Consider the following 19,736-nt stretch of genomic DNA (forward strand, 5'->3'; position numbering starts at 1 on the left):
GGAGTTCCACAGGGATCAGTTCTCAGACCACTTCTGTTCAATCTCAATATGCTACCTCTGGGCCAAATTCTACAGAACAACAACATTAACTACCACAGCTATGCCGATGATACTCAAATACACTCACCTAAAGGATTATTAGGAACACCTGTTCAATTTCTCATGAATGCAATTATCTAATCAACCAATCACATGGCAGTTGCTTCAATGCATTTAGGGGTGTGGTCCTGGTCAAGACAATCTCCTGAACTCCAAACTGAAAGTCAGAATGGGGAAAAAAAGGTGATTTAAGCAATTTTGAGCATGGCATGGTTGTTGGTGCCAGACGGGCCGGTCTGAGTATTTCACAATCTGCTCAGTTACTGGGATTTTCACGCACAACCATTTCGAGGGGTTTACAAAGTATGGTGTGTAAAGGGAAAAACATCCAGTATGCGGCAGTCCTGTGGGCGAAAATGCCTTGTTGATGCTAGAGGTCAGAGGAGAATGGGCCGACTGATTCAAGCTGATAGAAGAGCAACTTTGACTGAAATAACCATTCGTTACAACCGAGGTATGCAGCAAAGCATTTGTGAAGCCACAACACGCACAACCTTGAGGCGGATGGGCTACAACAGCAGAAGACCCCACCGGGTACCACAAATCTCCACTACAAATAGAAAAAAGAGGCTACAATTTGCACTAGCTCACCAAAATTGGACAGTTGAAGACAAGAAGAATGTTGCCTGGTCTGATGAGTCTGGATTTCTGTTGAGACATTCAGATGGTACAGTCCGAATTTGGCGTAAACAGAATGAGAACATGGATCCATCATGCCTTGTTACCACTGTGCAGGCTGGTGGTGGTGGTGTAATGGTGTGGGGGATGTTTTCTTGGCATACTTTAGGCCCCTTTGTGCCAATTGGTCATCGTTTAAATGCCACGGCCTACCTGAGCATTGTTTCTGTCCATGTCCATTCCTTTATGACCACCATGTACCCATCCTCTGATGGCTACTTCCAGCAGGATAATGCACCATGTCACAAAGCTCGAATCATTTCAAATTGTTTTTTTGAACATGACAATGAGTTCACTGTACTGAAATGGCCCCCACAGTCACTAGATCTCAACCCAATAGAGAATCTTTGGGATGTGGAGGAACGGGAGCTTTGTGCCCTGGATGTGCATCCCACAAATCTCCATCAACTGCAAGATGCTATCCTATCAATATGGGCCAACATTTCTAAGGAATGCTTTCAGCACCTTGTTGAATCAATGCCACGTAGAATTAAGGCAGTTCTGAAGGCGAAAGGGGGTCAAACACAGTATTAGTATGGTGTTCCTAATAATCCTTTAGGTGAATGTATACATAGGCGTACTTAGGGTAAGTCCATGGAGTGGTGTAATCACTGTCATTAATCTGATCCTACATCTGTATTTAGGGTAAGTCCATGGAGTGGTGTAATCACTGTCATTAATCTGATCCTACATTTGTATTTAGGGTAAGTCCATGGAGTGGTGTAATCACTGTCATTAATCTGATCCTACATCTGTATTTAGGGTAAGTCCATGGAGTGGTGTAATCACTGTCATTAATCTGATCCTACATCTGTACTTAGGGTAAGTCCATGGAGTGGTGTAATCACTGTCATTAATCTGATCCTACATCTGTATTTAGGGTAAGTCCATGGAGTGGTGTAATCACTGGCATTAATTTAATAAAAAAAATGCTTCATTACTGAACCAACTGGTGGAATAAAAAAAAATCACAAAACACAACAGAAACAGTATTAATTTCAACTCATGGAATTTATTTTTAGTTTCCATTCTGGACTTATCCATGCCAACAAAGATAAAATAAGCATCTGGTTGTGTTATTTCTCAGTTCTTGATTATTTCGTTTTTTTTTGTTTCATAACAAAATAAGAGTGTTGTTTATCTCAATCTACTGTACACTCGTTGTGGATTAATCAACATCCTGTTCAGTTTGTAACTCCTCCAACAATCCTTGTACTCTGTCCAATCAGAAGGGCTGCATTACTTCTTTACAATTTGGATGACATCTTCATGTTCCATTACGTGTGTTAGCCCTACCCTCTGAGGGTCAAACTTGGTGCTGGTGCCCTGGAACAACAAGAATACGTCAATCAGACGTCACAGGAATACAGGCAGGCTAAAATAATAAATATGATTATTTAAATAAATAAATATGAATTAATTAAACTGTAAGCATCTAGGCAGACTGTCTATATAGAGACTGGGTGGTCTCTAGATAGACATGTTATAGAGGAGAGGGTGGTCTCTAGATAGACATGTTATAGAGGAGAGGGTGGTCTCTAGATAGACATGTTATAGAGGAGAGGGTGGTCTCTAGATAGACATGTTATAGAGGAGAGGGTCGTCTCTAAATATAATTGTTTTAGCAAGCAAGTTTATAGCACAATTCATACATAGAAGCAATTCAATGTGCTTTACAATGAAAATAAAGACAACAATTTGAGATAGATATAGAGGACAAGGTAATCATATATATATAATATATACAGAGATACAGAGGACATATAAAGTAATCAGTATAATAGATATAGAGGACAGGGTAGCCTCCAAATAGAGATGTTCTACAGGACAGGCTCGTCACTAGATAGTCGATGCAGGGATCATCCGCAAAAGAGACCTCTGGTCTCAGCATGACCCCCCGCTAAATATAAACAATTTAAATAAAAATGTATGGGATGGAACACAGGGAAGTCTCCAGAGACTTAAATTGGTTAAGGGTGTTTTAATTAGGGTGCTGTTTACTTACCCAGACCAGGGCATACTTGAACTGGCTAGCTAGCGTTCTGTGAATCCGATGGCACTGAAAACAAAAATTAAGATGGGTAAAAAAACAAACACTGGACAAAGGAACATTTGAAAAAGGTGTTAAGGACAGACAAATCTCAGTTAGAGGTGTTCATATCACAAAGAACATTTGTGAGACACAGACCAATTGAAAATATGCTGGAGGAGTGCTTGACGCCAAGCATGGTGGAAGCAATGTGATGGTATGGGGGTGCGTTGGTGGTGGTAAAGTGGGAGATTTATACAGGGTAAAAGTTATCAGCACTTGATTGGAGCCAATTTCCTCCTACAACTGGACAATGACACAAAGCACAGCTCCAAACTATGCAAGAACTATTCAGAGAAGTAGCAGTCAGCTGGTATTCTGTCTATAATGGAGTGGCCAGCACAGTCACCAGATCTCAACCCTATTGAGCTGTTGAGATCTGGTGCCTGGATTATATTGTAACCATGTCATATTTCCTATATGTATTGCTATATGTCCTATTCAAACTAATTTCATGTTTTCATGGAAAACAAGAAAATTTCTAAGTGACGCCTTTTGAACGGTAATGAATATATATATATATATATATATATATATATATATATATATATATATAAATATATATACACATACACACAGTATCTCACAAAAGTGAGTACACCCTTAACATTTACGTAAATATATTTGATTATATCTTTTCATGTGACAACACTGATGAAATGACACTTGTAAATTAGTGAGTGTACAGCTTGTATAACAGTGTCAATTTGTTGTCCCCTCAAAATAACACAACAAACAGCCATTAATGTCTAAACCACTGGCAACAAAAGTGAGTACACCCCTAAGTGAAAATGTAGGTCTGATGAATCATGTACTACGGTCTGGTGTTATCTGTGGGCGTCTGGTTTAGTCTGTTTTCTGTGTCTTGTTGATTAGAAATAGAAGGAACCGTGAGCATGCAACCCATAAAGTAAACTTGTCTAATCTGTTAACTGTAACACGTGAACCTATTAGTCCAGGAACCCCTATTATATCTATTAAGCTGGCTTTACTTAATATCAGATCTCTCGCCAACAAATCATTCTTGGTAAATTACATTATAATATCCTACAACCTTTTCTCACTGAAGCGTGGCTAATAGAAGATTGTAGTGCTACTATTCTTAACGAGACAGCACCTGAAAAATGTGGCTATATGAATACGTGTCGAAATGGTAGGAAAGGAGGAGGAGTGGCTGCCCTATTCAAAGATACATTCCAGTGCAAAGAAAGTACCCTTGGTTATTTTATTTCTTTTGAATACCTCTGTTTTACATTGAAGGGTACACCCTTCTTCTTTTGAACTACTCTCTGTTATATCAGTTGATTATAACTTCTTTGTTATTACAGGGGATTTTAACATCCACATAGATAACAGTACAGACAGTAATGCCAAATAACCTATGGCACTACTTGACACTTTTAATCTCACTCAACATGTAAAAAAGCGTACACACACTCAAGGCAACATTCTAGATCTGGTTATCTCTAAAGGTCTGGATATTTCCTCTGTTATGGTTCAAGACTTGGCCCTGTCTGATCATGTCTTTTTTGATTCAATTATCACCCCAAATGTTCCAGTACACTGTTCCAGTAAACATTAATGAGAGTACTAATGCTCAGTTTATGGAAGCCATAGCTATCTCTCCATCAACTGAATTCAAAGTAACACATTGAATTGCTTCGATGTATGAATTGTGCTATATAAATAAACTTGTTTGCTGGTTTGGTCTGTACTCATTTTTTTCTGTTTGTTTTAATCATTGAACCTAAACTGTGTGTGTAAACATGTATATGCAGAGCCCAGCTATAGAAGAGACCATGGTCTCAGTGTGTTCCTTTTTGAAATAAAGGTTTAATAATTATTGGACAGCAGACAAGATGGGATGAGGACAGTCATAAGGCAAAGGAAGGCATATGCTGAAGGCAATGACAGCTCACCACATGCTCTACGGTTGCTCCTCTCCTCATGATAATCGCATCGTTGAAGTCCGGCCGCTCTGAAACAACAAAATACAAGTCAATGTAAGATGCACCGTGTGTGTGTGTGTGTGTGGTGTGGTGTGTGTATGGTGTGTGTGGTGTGGTGTGTGTGGTGTGAGGGGGTGTATGTTTGCAGGGACTGTGTGTGTTATTGGTGTGTGTGTGGTGTGAGGGGGTGTATGTTTGCAGGGACTGTGTGTGTTATTTGTGTGTGTGTGTGTGGTGTGAGGGAGTGTGTTTGCGGGTGTGTGTGTGTGTGGTGTGAGGGAGTGTGTTTGCGGGTGTGGGTGGAGTGTGTGAGGGGGTGTGTTTGCGGGTGTGGGTGGTGTGTGTGAGGGGGTGTGTTTGCGGGTGTGGGTGGTGTGTGTGAGGGGGTGTGTTTGCGGGTGTGGGTGGTGTGTGTGAGGGGGTGTGTTTGCGGGTGTGGGTGGTGTGTGTGAGGGGGTGTGTTTGCGGGTGTGGGTGGTGTGTGTGAGGGGGTGTGTTTGCGGGTGTGGGTGGTGTGTGTGAGGGGGTGTGTTTGCGGGTGTGTGTGGTGTGTGTGAGGGGGTGTGTTTGCGGGTGTGGGTGGAGTGTGTGAGGGGGTGTGTTTGCGGGTGTGTGTGGTGTGTGTGAGGGGGTGTGTTTGCGGGTGTGTGTGGTGTGTGTGTGTGTGGCGTGAGGAGGTGTCATTGCGGGTGTGTGTGGTGTGAGGGGGTGTGTCTGCGGGTGTGTGTGGTGTGTGTGTTTGCGGGTGTGATGGTGTGTTTGCGGGTGTTTGCAGGTGTGTGTGGTATGAGGGGGTGTGTTTGCGGGGGTGTGTGGTGTGTGTGTGGTATGAGGGGGTGTGTTTGCGGGGGTGTGTGGTGTGTGAGTTTGCAGGTGTGTGTGGGGGGGGTGAGGGGGTGTGTTTGCGGGTGTGTGTGGTGGGGTGTTTACGGGTGTGTGTGAGTGGGGCGGGGGGGGGTTTGGTGTGAGGGGGTGAGTTTGCAGGTGTGTGTGCCCTATGAGGGGGGTGTGTGTGGTGTGTGTGGTGTGTGTGAGGGGGTGTGTTTGCGGGTGTGTGTGGTGTGTGTGAGGGGGTGTGTTTGCGGGTGTGTGTGGTGTGTGTGAGGGGGTGTGTTTGCGGGTGTGGGTGGTGTGTGTGAGGGGGTGTGTTTGCGGGTGTGGGTGGTGTGTGTGAGGGGGTGTGTTTGCGGGTGTGGGTGGTGTGTGTGAGGGGGTGTGTTTGCGGGTGTGGGTGGTGTGTGTGAGGGGGTGTGTTTGCGGGTGTGGGTGGGTGTGTTTGCGGGTGTGGGTGGTGTGTGTGAGGGGGTGTGTTTGCGGGTGTGGGTGGTGTGTGTGAGGGGGTGTGTTTGCGGGTGTGGGTGGTGTGTGTGAGGGGGTGTGTTTGCGGGTGTGGGTGGTGTGTGTGAGGGGGTGTGTTTCCGGGTGTGGGTGGTGTGTGTGAGGGGGTGTGTTTGCGGGTGTGGGTGGTGTGTGTGAGGGGGTGTGTTTGCGGGTGTGTGTGGTGTGTGTGAGGGGGTGTGTTTGCGGGTGTGGGTGGAGTGTGTGAGGGGGTGTGTTTGCGGGTGTGTGTGGTGTGTGTGAGGGGGTGTGTTTGCGGGTGTGTGTGGTGTGTGTGTGTGTGGCGTGAGGAGGTGTCATTGCGGGTGTGTGTGGTGTGAGGGGGTGTGTCTGCGGGTGTGTGTGGTGTGTGTGTTTGCGGGTGTGATGGTGTGTTTGCGGGTGTTTGCAGGTGTGTGTGGTATGAGGGGGTGTGTTTGCGGGGGTGTGTGGTGTGTGTGTGGTATGAGGGGGTGTGTTTGCGGGGGTGTGTGGTGTGTGAGTTTGCAGGTGTGTGTGGGGGGGGTGAGGGGGTGTGTTTGCGGGTGTGTGTGGTGGGGTGTTTACGGGTGTGTGTGAGTGGGGCGGGGGGGGGTTTGGTGTGAGGGGGTGAGTTTGCAGGTGTGTGTGCCCTATGAGGGGGGTGTGTGTGGTGTGTGTGGTGTGTGTGAGGGGGTGTGTTTGCGGGTGTGTGTGGTGTGTGTGAGGGGGTGTGTTTGCGGGTGTGTGTGGTGTGTGTGAGGGGGTGTGTTTGCGGGTGTGGGTGGTGTGTGTGAGGGGGTGTGTTTGCGGGTGTGGGTGGTGTGTGTGAGGGGGTGTGTTTGCGGGTGTGGGTGGTGTGTGTGAGGGGGTGTGTTTGCGGGTGTGGGTGGTGTGTGTGAGGGGGTGTGTTTGCGGGTGTGGGTGGGTGTGTTTGCGGGTGTGGGTGGTGTGTGTGAGGGGGTGTGTTTGCGGGTGTGGGTGGTGTGTGTGAGGGGGTGTGTTTGCGGGTGTGGGTGGTGTGTGTGAGGGGGTGTGTTTGCGGGTGTGGGTGGAGTGTGTGAGGGGGTGGTGTTTCCGGGTGTGGGTGGTGTGTGTGAGGGGGTGTGTTTGCGGGTGTGGGTGGTGTGTGTGAGGGGGTGTGTTTGCGGGTGTGGGTGGAGTGTGTGAGGGGGTGGTGTTTCCGGGTGTGGGTGGTGTGTGTGAGGGGGTGTGTTTGCGGGTGTGGGTGGTGTGTGTGAGGGGGTGTGTTTGCGGGTGTGGGTGGAGTGTGTGAGGGGGTGTGTTTGCGGGTGTGGGTGGTGTGTGTGAGGGGGTGTGTTTGCGGGTGTGGGTGGAGTGTGTGAGGGGGTGTGTTTGCGGGTGTGGGTGGAGTGTGTGAGGGGGTGGTGTTTCCGGGTGTGGGTGGTGTGAGGGGGTGGTGTTTCCGGGTGTGGGTGGTGTGAGGGGGTGGTGTTTCCGGCTGTGTGTACCTCCTCTCTTCTTGGTGTACAGACAGATAAGGGCCAGATATTCCCACAGCCGTTCCAACAGGTGGTCCAGGTTAAGCTTCATCCCACAGCTAACACACGCACGCACACATGCGCGCAAACACGTACGCACACGCACACATACGCAAACGTACGCACCCACACACGCGCGCGCACACACACACACACAGACACACACACACACAGTAACAAACAGAAGAGGCAGTGAGATCTCTTGATATATCTTACACCTCCAACCACTAACAGACAGGTTATCATGGAGACATGTTTCTAACCTGATCACCACACTGTGGGGTTCATGAGCCAGTCTGTCCACTTCCTCTATAGAGATCTGATCCACCTTGTTGTACACCTACAAACATACACATACATACAACAGTTATGTTGTGGATATGAAAAGTAATGGATCAGGAGTACAGCAAGATAATATATCAGATACATATAAGAGCTAGATCATAGACCGGTAGTAGTAGAGATAATGTATCAGATACATATAAGAGCTAGATCATAGACCGGTAGTAGTAGAGATAATGTATCAGATACATATAAGAGCTAGATCATAGACCAGTAGTAGTAGAGATAATGTATCAGATACATATAAGAGCTAGATCATAGACCAGTAGTAGTAGAGATAATGTATCAGATACATATAAGAGATAGATCATAGATAAGGTACGTACATATAAGCAAGGCATGTAAACTCGGTTACCAACGATGACGTCGATAAAGTCATCAGGAGTGCTGTCTTCTCTGAACAGAACCTCAGCATTAAAGATTTCTAAGGTGGAAGGTTAAGGTTATATCTATTGTTCTGAGGTGGAATGTTAGTTTCTAGATTGAGAACAATGTGTTTACATAAAGGATACTGTATTCATGAAGAATGAGCTGCACCAGTTTCTCAGAGCACATCGTCAGAGGCACCATGGAATTGTAGGACAGACCGCCTCCCTTCTTGGGCTGGACATTAGAAAAAAAACATTATATTAATACACACCAAAACACTACTGTTGTACATGTCCAAACACTACATTAATACACACCAAAACACCACTGCTGTGCATGTCAAAATACTACATTAATACACACCAAAACACTACTGTCGTACATGCCAAAATACTACAATATTACACACCAAAACACTACTGCTGTGCATGTCAAAATACTACTGTCCTGCATGTAAAACACTACATTAATACAAGACACAACGATACACGTCATTCACAAAACACAGCTAGCAGATAATGAATGTAGAGATGCTCATAATGCCAGTACTTAAGACAGAGAACATGGTGGTAGTAGTGGGAAACGGACCTTGAAGTAAATGTTAGGTTTGGAGCGGTTGAGTCGGATGCCCACTGACTCCAACTCCTTCTCCAGGAGCTTCCTGTGGAGAAAAACACTTCAGTCACTCACTTTACAGATGCGGAAGGTTTCCATTGACTTGTCCAGTGATTAATAACAATTATTTAAACTTAATTGAACTTTCTGATGATGTCCCCTTCAAAAAACACAGACCAGAAATATAAGCAGAAAGAGCAAAAAACAGACTGGCACAACCCCATTTCCCAAAAATGCAAATCATTTATCCCTATATTTAATTGTAAATAGTACAAAGACAACATATCAAATATTGGAACTGAGAAATGTTATTGTTTTTGGAAAAATAAATGTTTTCATAGATACACTTCAACCATGAGAGACGGAATCTAAAACAAAAAACCAGAAAATCACATTGTATGATTTTTTTATAATTAATTTGCATTTTATTGCATGACATAAGTATTTGATCACCTACCAACCAGTAAGAATTCCGGCTCTCGCAGACCTGTTAGTTTTTCTTTAAGAAGCCCTCCTGTTCTCCACTCATTAACTGTATTAACTGCACCTGTTTGAACTCATTACCTGTATAAAAGACACCTGTCCACACACTCAATCAAACAGACTCCAACCTCTCAACAATGGCCAAGACCAGAGAGCTGTGTAAGTACATCAAAGATAATTGTAGACCTGCACAAGGCTGGGATGGGATTCAGGACAATAGGCAAGCAGCTTGGGGAGAAGGCAACAAATGTTAGCGCAATTATTAGAAAATGGAAGAAGTTCAAGATGATGGTCAATCTCCCTCGGTCTGGGGCTCCATGCAAGATCTCACCTCGTGGGGCATCAATGATCATGAGGAAGGTGAGGGATCAGCCCAGAACTACACGGCAGGACCTGGTCAATGACCTGAAGAGAGCTGGGACCACAGTCTCAAACAAAACCATTAGTAACACACTACGCCGTCATGGAATAAAATCCTGCAGCGCACGCAAGGTCCCCCTGCTCAAGCCAGCGCATGTCCAGGCCCGTCTGAAGTTTGCCAATGACCATCTGGATGATCCAGAGGAGGAATGGGAGAAGGTCATGTGGTCTGATGAGACAAAAATAGCTATTTTTGATCTAAACTCCACTCGCCATGTTTGGAGGAAGAAGAAGGATGAGTACAATCCCAAGAACACCATCCCAACCGTGAAGCATGGAGGTGGAAAAATCATTCTTTGGGGATGCTTTTCTGCAAAGGGGACAGGACGTATTGAGGGGAGGATGGATGGGGCCATTTATCGTGAGATCTTGGCCAACAACCTCCTTCCCTCAGTAAGAGCATTGAAGATGGGTATTGGCTGGGTTTTCCAGCATGACAACGACCCGAAACACACAGCCAGGGCAACTAAGGAGTGGCTCCGTAAGAAGCATCTCAAGGTACTGGAGTGGCAAAGCCAGTGGGAAAACCTGCAAAATCGGCAGTGTATCAAATACTTGTTCTCCCCTCTGTGTATTGTTCAGCATTAATGGTGCCTTCACAGATGTGCAAGTCACCCATGTCAGGTGTGCTAATGCACCCCCATACCATCACAGATGCTGTGTTTTGAAACATGTGCTGATAAGAAGCTGGATGGACCCTCTCCTCTTTAGTTCGGAGGATGCTACATCCATGATTACCAAAAATAATCTCAAATCTTGATTCATCAGACCACAGGACAGTTTTCCACTTCGCTTCAGTCCATCTTAAATGAGCTCCAGCCCAGAGAAGACTCTGGTGTTTCTGGATGTTGTTTATGTACGGTTTCTTCATGGTAGAATTCTAACACGCATTTGTGGATGCTGCGATGTACTGTGTTCAAAGACAATGTTTTTCGGAAGTGTTCCAGAGCCCATTCAGTGATTTCCACTACAGAATCATGTCTGTTTTTAATGCAATGCTGTCTGAGAGCCCAAAGATCAAAGCCATCCAATATTGGTTTTGTGTCCCTGACGTACAGAGATTACTCCACATTCTCTGAATCTTTTAATGACACTATGTACCGTAGATGATGAGATCCCCAAACTCTGTGCAATTTTACGTTGAGATACATTATTCTTGAATTGTGGCACTATTTACAAACCCGATTCCAAAAAAGTTGGGACACTGTACAATTGTGAATAAAAACAGAATGCAATGATGTGGAAGTTTCAAATTTCAATATTTTATTCAGAATACAACATGGATGACATATCAAATGTTTAAACTGAGAAAATGTATCACTTTAAGGGAAAAATAAGTTGATTTCAAATTTCATGGCATCAACACATCTCAAAAAAGTTGTGACAAGGCCATGTTTACCACTGTGTGGCATCCCCTCTTCTTTTTATAACAGATTGCAAACGTCTGGGGACTGAGGAGACAAGTTGCTCAAGTTTATGAATAGGAATATTGTCCCATTCTTGTCCAATACAGGTTTCTAGTTGCTCAACTGTCTTAGGTCTTCTTTGTCGCACCTTCCTCTTTAGGATGCTCCAAATGTTTTCTATGGGTGAAAGATCTGGACTGCAGGCTGGCCATTTCAGTACCCGGATCCTTCTTCTATGCAGCCATGACATTGTAATTGATGCAGTATGTGGTCTGGCATTGTCATGTTGGAAAATGCAAGGTCTTCCCTGAAAGAGACAACGTCTGGATGGGAGCATATGTTGTTCTTGAACTTGGATATAACTGTCAGTATTGATGGTGCCTTTCCAGATGTGTAGGCTGCCCATGCCACACGCACTCATGTAACCCCATACCATCAGAGATGCAGGCTTCTGAACTGAGCGCTGATAACAACTTGGGTTGTCCTTGTCCTCTTTAGTCCGGATGACATGGCGCCCCAGTTTTCCAAAATGAACTTCAAATTTTGATTCGTCTGACCACAGAACACTTTTCCACTTTGCCACAGTCCATTTAAATGATCCTTGGCCCAGAGGAAATGCCTGCGCTTCTGGATCCGGTTTAGATATGGCTTCTTTTTTGACCTATAGAGTTTTAGCCGGCAATGGCGAATGGCACGGTGGATTGTGTTCACCGACAATGTTTTCTGGAAGTATTCCTGAGCCCATGTTGTGATTTCCATTACAGTATCATTCCTGTATGTGATGCAATGCTGTCTGAGGGCCTTACGCACAGAGATTGTTCCAGATTCTCTGAATCTTTGGATGATATTATGCACTGTAGATGATAACTTCAAACTCTTTGCAATTTCTCTGAGAAACTCCTTTCTGATATTGCTCCACTATTTTTCGCCGCAGCATTGGGGGAATTGGTGATTCTCTGCCCATCTTGACTTCTGAGAGACACTGCCACTCTGAGAGGCTCTTTTTATACCCAATCATGTTGCCAATTGACATAATAAGCTGCAAATTGGTCCTCCAGCTGTTCCTTATCTGTACATTTAACTTTTCCGGCCTCTTATTGCTACCTATCCCAACTTTTTTGGAATGTGTAGCTCCCATGAAATCCAAAATGAGCCAATATTTGGCATGACATTACAAAATGTCTCACTTTCAACATTCGATATGTTATCTATATTCTATTGTGAATTCAAAATAAGTTTATGAGATTTGTAAATTATTCCATTCCTTTTTTTACTCACAATTTGTACAGTGTCTCAACTTTTTTGGAATCGGTTTGTACTTCTGAAGGACTCATCCTCTCTGGAATGATCTATTAATACCCAATCACGTTACTGACCTGTTGCCAACTGACCTAATTAGATGATATGATATTCCACCAGGTTTAGTTTTTTAGCATTACACAACTGGTGCTTTTCCACTGCATGGTATCAGCTCAACTCTACTAGCCTCCACTTTTCGGCTGTTCCAAGCAAGCTGAGGCGATACCAAAAGTTGACGTGAAAACACGGAAAACTTCTGATTGGGCAAGAGTGACTCAAAGCGAGCAGCAAAGCAAAACAAGCTGTTGTGCTGTTAGCCGTCCAGTGTCAGAGAATGGTTTTATGAGACGAGAACAGCGCGTCTTTGCGGGTCTGTCGCAGGACTCCTTGCATTGAAATGGGTTAATTTCAGTGCCAGTGCATAGGACCAGACTCTTAATTTAAGCGATCGTATTTTCCCAAAACTCCTCGTTTGGAGGTGGCGTCACGGCCGTTTTGCTGTGATGTCAGGGATGACAGGGTACTATCTGCAGTGGAAAACAAACCGATGTGAGGTGTGTAGAGCCGAGTCGAGCTGGTATCAAGTGGGGGAAAAGCTCCCAAAGCAAGTAGAGTCGAGGTTAGTAGAGTTGAGCCGGGTCCTTGCAGTGGAAAAGCACCAAATGTTTCCAGTCTTTAGGTGCCTCTGTCACAGCTTTTTTTAAACACGTTGCTGGTATCTGATTCAAGTGAGCATATATTTTCCAAGAAACAATAACATTTCAACATGTGATATGCAGTCTTGGTAGTATTTTCTAATTAATTTAGGGTGTAAATTATCTTAATTTAAAGTAAAAGAAGTGATAACAGTCAGACAAATAGTCAGACAAAAGTAGTCAGACATTTTTTCAGACATATTACGCGAAAGGCACAATCCTTTCAGAGAGACCATTATTCATAGAAAAACACACCTCTGTACGTCGCCCTTGGTGGCATCCAGCATCATGATGACCACGTCTGCTGTCCTGGCAACAGCAATGACCTGTCGTCCTCGACCCTTACCTATGAATCGAACACAGTTCAGATATCACCCAATAAAGAGTTCACATAGTCATCAATGCTCTGTCCCACTGCCACTGACCCAGATTCACATATCCTGCATATATCTATATTATATTGTTGAAGATGATGCAATCCCTCAGTAAATGTTATAGTTAATTTCACACAACAGCACCAAGCCCACCCAACATTACTGAGCCCTAACTCTCTTTACTAAGCCAGAACCACAACCACCACTCTGGAGTTGTGGCACGTTCTGCAAAAGACTGTTTGGAAGGCTCAGATAGAGATAGGCTGTGTGGAACACACAACCTAGTCTGAAGCAGAACTGGTAATAACTTCCCTTTCTTTCTACAATGTTTGACTACTCAACGTTTCTGTGGCCACAATCAACTCTACAGCAGAAAGACACTGTGGAATTCCTAGTTACAGTACCTTGGGAAGCCCCTTCTATGATTCCTGGCAGATCCAGCAGCTGGATGTTGGCTCCATTATACTGCAGGAGAACACAGCACCAGTGACATGTATTAGCATGGTGTACAATGGTTGTATGCAGGGTGACATGTATTAGCATGGTGTATAATGGTTGAATGTAGGGTGTGAATGTGGTGTGATGTCCATTATCCATAATGGTTGTATGTAGGGTGTTAATATGGTGTGATGTCCATTATCATGGTGTATGATGGTTGTCTGTAGGGTGTGAATGTGGTGTAATGTCCATTAGCATGGTGTATAGTGGTTGTATGTAGGGTGTGAATGTGGTGTGATGTCCATTTGCCATAATGGTTGTACGTAGGGTGTTAATGTGGTGTGATGTCCATTAGCATGGTGTATGATGGTTGTCTGTAGGGTGTGAATGTGGTGTAATGTCCATTAGCATGGTGTATAGTGGTTGTATGTAGGGTGTGAATGTGGTGTGATGTCCATTTGCCATAATGGTTGTACGTAGGGTGTTAATGTGGTGTGATGTCCATTAGCATGGTGTATGATGGTTGTCTGTAGGGTGTGAATGTGGTGTGATGTCTGTTAGCATGGTGTATAATGGTTGTTTGTAGGGTGTGAATGCGGTGTGATGTGAATTAACATGGTGTATAATGGTTATCAGTAGGGTGTGAATCTGATGTGATGTTGATAAGCATGGTGTATAATGGTTATCAGTAGGGTATGAATGTGGTGCCATGGCCATTAGCATGGTGAATAATGGTTGTCTGTAGAGTGTTTACCTCTATTACTCCAGGGATGCAGGTGAGTGTAGTGAACTCGTAGGAAGCTGCTTCACTAGCTGTTGCTGTCATCAGGCTGAGGAACGTGGACTAGAGCAGAAAGAGAAATGAATTAACACACACACCATATCATACCACACACACATACACACCATATCATACCACACACACATACACACCATATCATACCACACACACATACACACCATATCATACCACACACACACACACACACCATATCATACCACACACACACACACACACCATATCATACCACACACACACACACCATATCATACCACACACACACACACACACACCATATCATACCACACACACACACACACACACACCATATCATACCACACACACACACACACACACCATATCATACCACACACACATACACACCATATCATACCACACACACACGCACACACCATATCATACCACACACACACCATATCATACCACACACACCATATCATACCACACACACACACACACACACACACACCATATCATACCACACACCCACCATATCATACCACACAAACACCATATCATACCACACACACACACCATATCATAACACACACACACCATATCATAACACACACACACCATATCATAACACACACACACCATATCATAACACACACACACCATATCATACCATACACACACACACCATATCATACCATACACACACATACCATATCTTGCTCAATGTCCCGCCCACAGAATTCTCAGATTGGTTATACAGCAACATCTTATTAAGTAAATAGCCAATCAACACTGTATGTCATATTTGTGAGAGACGTGGGATAGAAGAACGCAGAGATATGCATGGCTGAGACGGGAGGTAAAAATGCTGACATTACTATAAACATCACAATAATCTAAACTGAAGTTGAAAACATTACCCTAATTATGACTTTTTAATATCCAGTTAAATTATTCGGTGGACTAACGTTATTCCCCCGAAAATGCCTGAACTAATGTTTTGGTGTAGCATACTAGCAGAAAAACAGATTTTGGAATGTGATTTTTCCGAACCCCTGTTTAACAGGGCGAACATGATAAATCAGCCACATCTGATATGCAAAAGTCCCAGCCTAATGCTCGCTGTTGCAGTAAAAGATAGGTAACGCTAATGTTTGAGTTTATTTACGCAGTGATATTTTTGTGTAACAGCATCAGTGCGAATGCAATTAGATAGCTAACGTTCTTAGTATGGTAACAATTAATATATAACAGAATACTCGCACATATTTGTTTTTTTCATGGTAGCTAGCTACTTTTACCAAAAGCAATGTCAACTTTGCTAACATTAAAGATTTCACCTCTGTTACAAGGAAATTAAAACAGTTGCCTTTCATTTTCAATTGAATATACAGGCTACCTAGAAAACTACATGAACGTGAGTGTTACACCAGTAGCTAACGTTGAGTCTTGAACTAATTAGCTAACGTTATTTGAATGCAATAGCTAGTGTAACTTTAACAGGTTTATTTGTTTACTGTTAATTTGGTCAGCTGGCTAGCAAAAAACCTGACCTGATGTTAATTCTTGCATGTTTCTTATACCAAGGCTGGTCATATTCTAAACATGACACAATAGCAGAAATACTCTGCAAGTAATAATTATGTTTGGTTCCCTGTTATGTTAATGCATTACATTCATAGAATTGGAACCAACTTACACACAAAGGCTTTCCTATGCTTTTGTGCTGTAATAAGTGAAGCATTTTGGTGCTCTAATAATTTAAGCATATTTTAATTCTTAGACCCTCTTAACTTTCTATTTTGAAACACCCTTTGATTGCAGAAGGCTACACCCCAGAAAGATTTTACTTTATTTGTTCATTTTTACAGAAAAGAAACCTGACAAAGATGGTAATCAGTAAAGCGCACCCTATTTGGGAAGCTATTTATTATTTTGTATCTATTTAAGTTCACAAGAAATGCTGCTATGAGCTCCCTGCACTTTATTCTTCTAAATATAATGTTTCAACTGTTCTTTTTTCTATTTCTTAAAATATTGACAATAAATACAATTATATTTACCGGAAATATAAATCGGCCCCAAATATCGGTTATTGGTCTCCATGATCACTAATAATTGGTACACACACACAGCACACACACACACAGCACATCATACCACACACACAGCACACCATACCACACACACAGCACACCATTCCCCACACACACACAGCACACCATACCACACACACACACAGCACACCATACCACACACACAGCACACCATACACACAGCACATCATACCACACACACAGCACATCATACCACACACACAGCACATCATACCACACACACACACAGCACACCATACCACACACACAGCACACCATACCACACACACAGCACACACAGCACATCATACCCCACACACAGCACATCATACCCCACACACAGCACACCATACCACACACACACGCAGCACACCATACCACACGCAGCACACCATACCACACGCAGCACACCATACCACACACACAGCACATCATACCCCACACACACACAGCACATCATACCACACACACAGCACATCATACCACACACACACACACACACACACACACACACACAGCACACCATACCACACACACACAGCACACCATACCACACACACACAGCACACCATACCACACACACACACAAAGCACATCATCCCACACACACACACACACACAAAGCACATCATACCACACACACACACACACAAAGCACATCATACCACACACACACAAAGCACATCATACCACACACACACAGCACATCATACACCATATCATATACCACATACACCATATCATACCACACACACACACAGCACATCATACCACACACACACACACACAGCACATCATACCACACACACACACACACAGCACGTCATACCACACACACACACACACAGCACGTCATACCACACACACACACACACAGCACGTCATACCACACACACACACAGCACGTCATACCACACACACACACAGCACGTCATACCACACACACACACACACAGCACGTCATACCACACACACACACACACAGCACGTCATACCACACACACACACACACAGCACGTCATACCACACACACACAAAGCACGTCATACCACACACACACAAAGCACATCATACCACACACACAGCACATCATACCACACACACACACACACACACAGCACACCATACCACACACACACAGCACACCATACCACACACACACACAAAGCACATCATCCCACACACACACACAAAGCACATCATCCCACACACACACACAAAGCACATCATCCCACACACACACACACAAAGCACATCATACCACACACACACACACACACAAAGCACATCATACCACACACACACACACACACACACACACACACACACACACACAAAGCACATCATACCACACACACACAAAGCACATCATACCACACACACACAAAGCACATCATACCACACACACACAGCACATCATACACCATATCATATACCACATACACCATATCATACCACACACACACACAGCACATCATACCACACACACACACACACAGCACATCATACCACACACACACACAGCACGTCATACCACACACACACACAGCACGTCATACCACACACACACACAGCACGTCATACCACACACACACACAGCATGTCATACCACACACACACACACAGCACGTCATACCACACACACACACACAGCACGTCATACCACACACACACAAAGCACATCATACCACACACACACAAAGCACATCATACACCATATCATATACCACATACACCATATCATACCACACAGACACACAGCATGTCATACCACACACACACAAAGCACATCATACCACACACACACAAAGCACATCATACACCATATCATACCACACACACCATATCATACCACACAGACAGGTGTAAGAGTGAACACTACATGTAATCGGTCTGATTCACCTTTCCGACGGAGGGGAAGCCTATGAGTGCAACACGTGCATCTCCAGATTTCATGACGTCAAAACCCTCTCCCTTGGCCCCGGCAGCCTTGGAGGGCTCCAGCAGCTGGGCACGGTACTTGGCCAGCTTTGCCTTCAGCAGACCCAGGTGGTACTCCGTGGCTATAAACAAATACATATGGAGAAATCAGTGAGATCTGGATGGGTCAACGTCTTATTGTTTCTCAGACACCATGTAAAAGAAGTGACAGCTCCAAGATAGAAAGCAGCAGACAGATCACTCCCATTCACGTAGGTTGATGTGTCCTAGAAGGAGAGTTTTGAAAGGACTGACTGACGGCAGAGCTAGTTAACCAAAGCTGCTGAACCTAGCTCTCTGGTTCTTACCTTTATTTTTCTGCGTCCGAGAGATCTCTCTCTCTATCTCTCCGATCTTTTCTAGGATCCCCATGGTGTCGTGGCGGACAGGCTGAACTACTTAAGACCTGGTTACTGCCTGTAGAAACACAGACAGCCCGAAACGTGTCAACGCTACTTCTTCACAATAACCAAGCTAGCGTTAGCTTCCTGTTAGCCAACTAGTTCGGAGAACACATTATTGACAGTGAGTGAATTAAATAAAAAATGCAGATACAATGGTTTTACTATAACAAGTTTGACAAAGTAGTTAACATGCAAATACAGATATTATTATAACGTAGTAATATAATAAAAATTACACTTTATAGATGTTCGACTAAACAGCATGCATAGAAAAAATACATCACAAACCGGAACTTCAGGGTTCCGTTCTCTTTTCAGTCCGGTACACTGCGGAATATTCTTTCAAACTACTCATACAAAATAGTTCCTCCTAGTTAGTCACCTAGACTTTACAGCATTCGTGTGGACTCACTGTTCTAAATGTTTGGATTGTATTTAGGGT

The 19,736-nt window shown here is 44.0% G+C and overlaps 1 protein-coding gene across 2 annotated transcripts; it reads right to left on the reverse strand.

The window, feature by feature from the left end:
- Positions 1-1,769: 1,769 nt before the first annotated feature.
- On the reverse strand, positions 1,770-19,697 carry drg2 (developmentally regulated GTP binding protein 2). Of its 2 annotated transcripts, none has more exons than XM_013136178.4 (14): positions 19,583-19,697; positions 19,199-19,307; positions 18,813-18,973; positions 14,809-14,898; positions 14,021-14,081; positions 13,498-13,588; positions 8,913-8,985; positions 8,468-8,558; positions 8,282-8,379; positions 7,877-7,953; positions 7,584-7,672; positions 4,786-4,844; positions 2,783-2,836; positions 1,770-2,103 (listed from the first exon to the last, which is right to left on the reverse strand). In XM_013136178.4, the coding sequence occupies exons 2-14, from the start codon at positions 19,260-19,262 to the stop codon at positions 2,017-2,019; spliced, it is 1,095 nt and encodes a 364-aa protein (XP_012991632.1). In that variant the 5' UTR covers positions 19,263-19,307; positions 19,583-19,697; the 3' UTR covers positions 1,770-2,016. The 2 variants fall into 2 exon arrangements, with proteins under 2 accessions (XP_012991632.1, XP_012991631.1); XM_013136177.4 differs by having other exon boundaries at positions 19,531-19,626.
- Positions 19,698-19,736: the final 39 nt, after the last annotated feature.

This window comes from Esox lucius, chromosome 11, assembly GCF_011004845.1.
Source record: "Esox lucius isolate fEsoLuc1 chromosome 11, fEsoLuc1.pri, whole genome shotgun sequence".
NCBI lineage: Eukaryota > Metazoa > Chordata > Actinopteri > Esociformes > Esocidae > Esox > Esox lucius.

Bases quoted from the DNA above. Each gene is read 5' to 3' on its own strand.
- drg2 (XM_013136178.4), bottom strand. From the start codon at position 19,262: ATGGGGATCCTAGAAAAGATCGGAGAGATAGAGAGAGAGATCTCTCGG. The intron at 13,589-14,020 runs GTACTGTAACTA...TTCGATTCATAG, and splicing joins CATAGAAGGGGCTTCCCAAG to GTAAGGGTCGAGGACGACAG. The intron at 8,986-13,497 runs GTGTGTTTTTCT...TTTTCTCCACAG, and splicing joins ACCAAGGGCGACGTACAGAG to GAAGCTCCTGGAGAAGGAGT.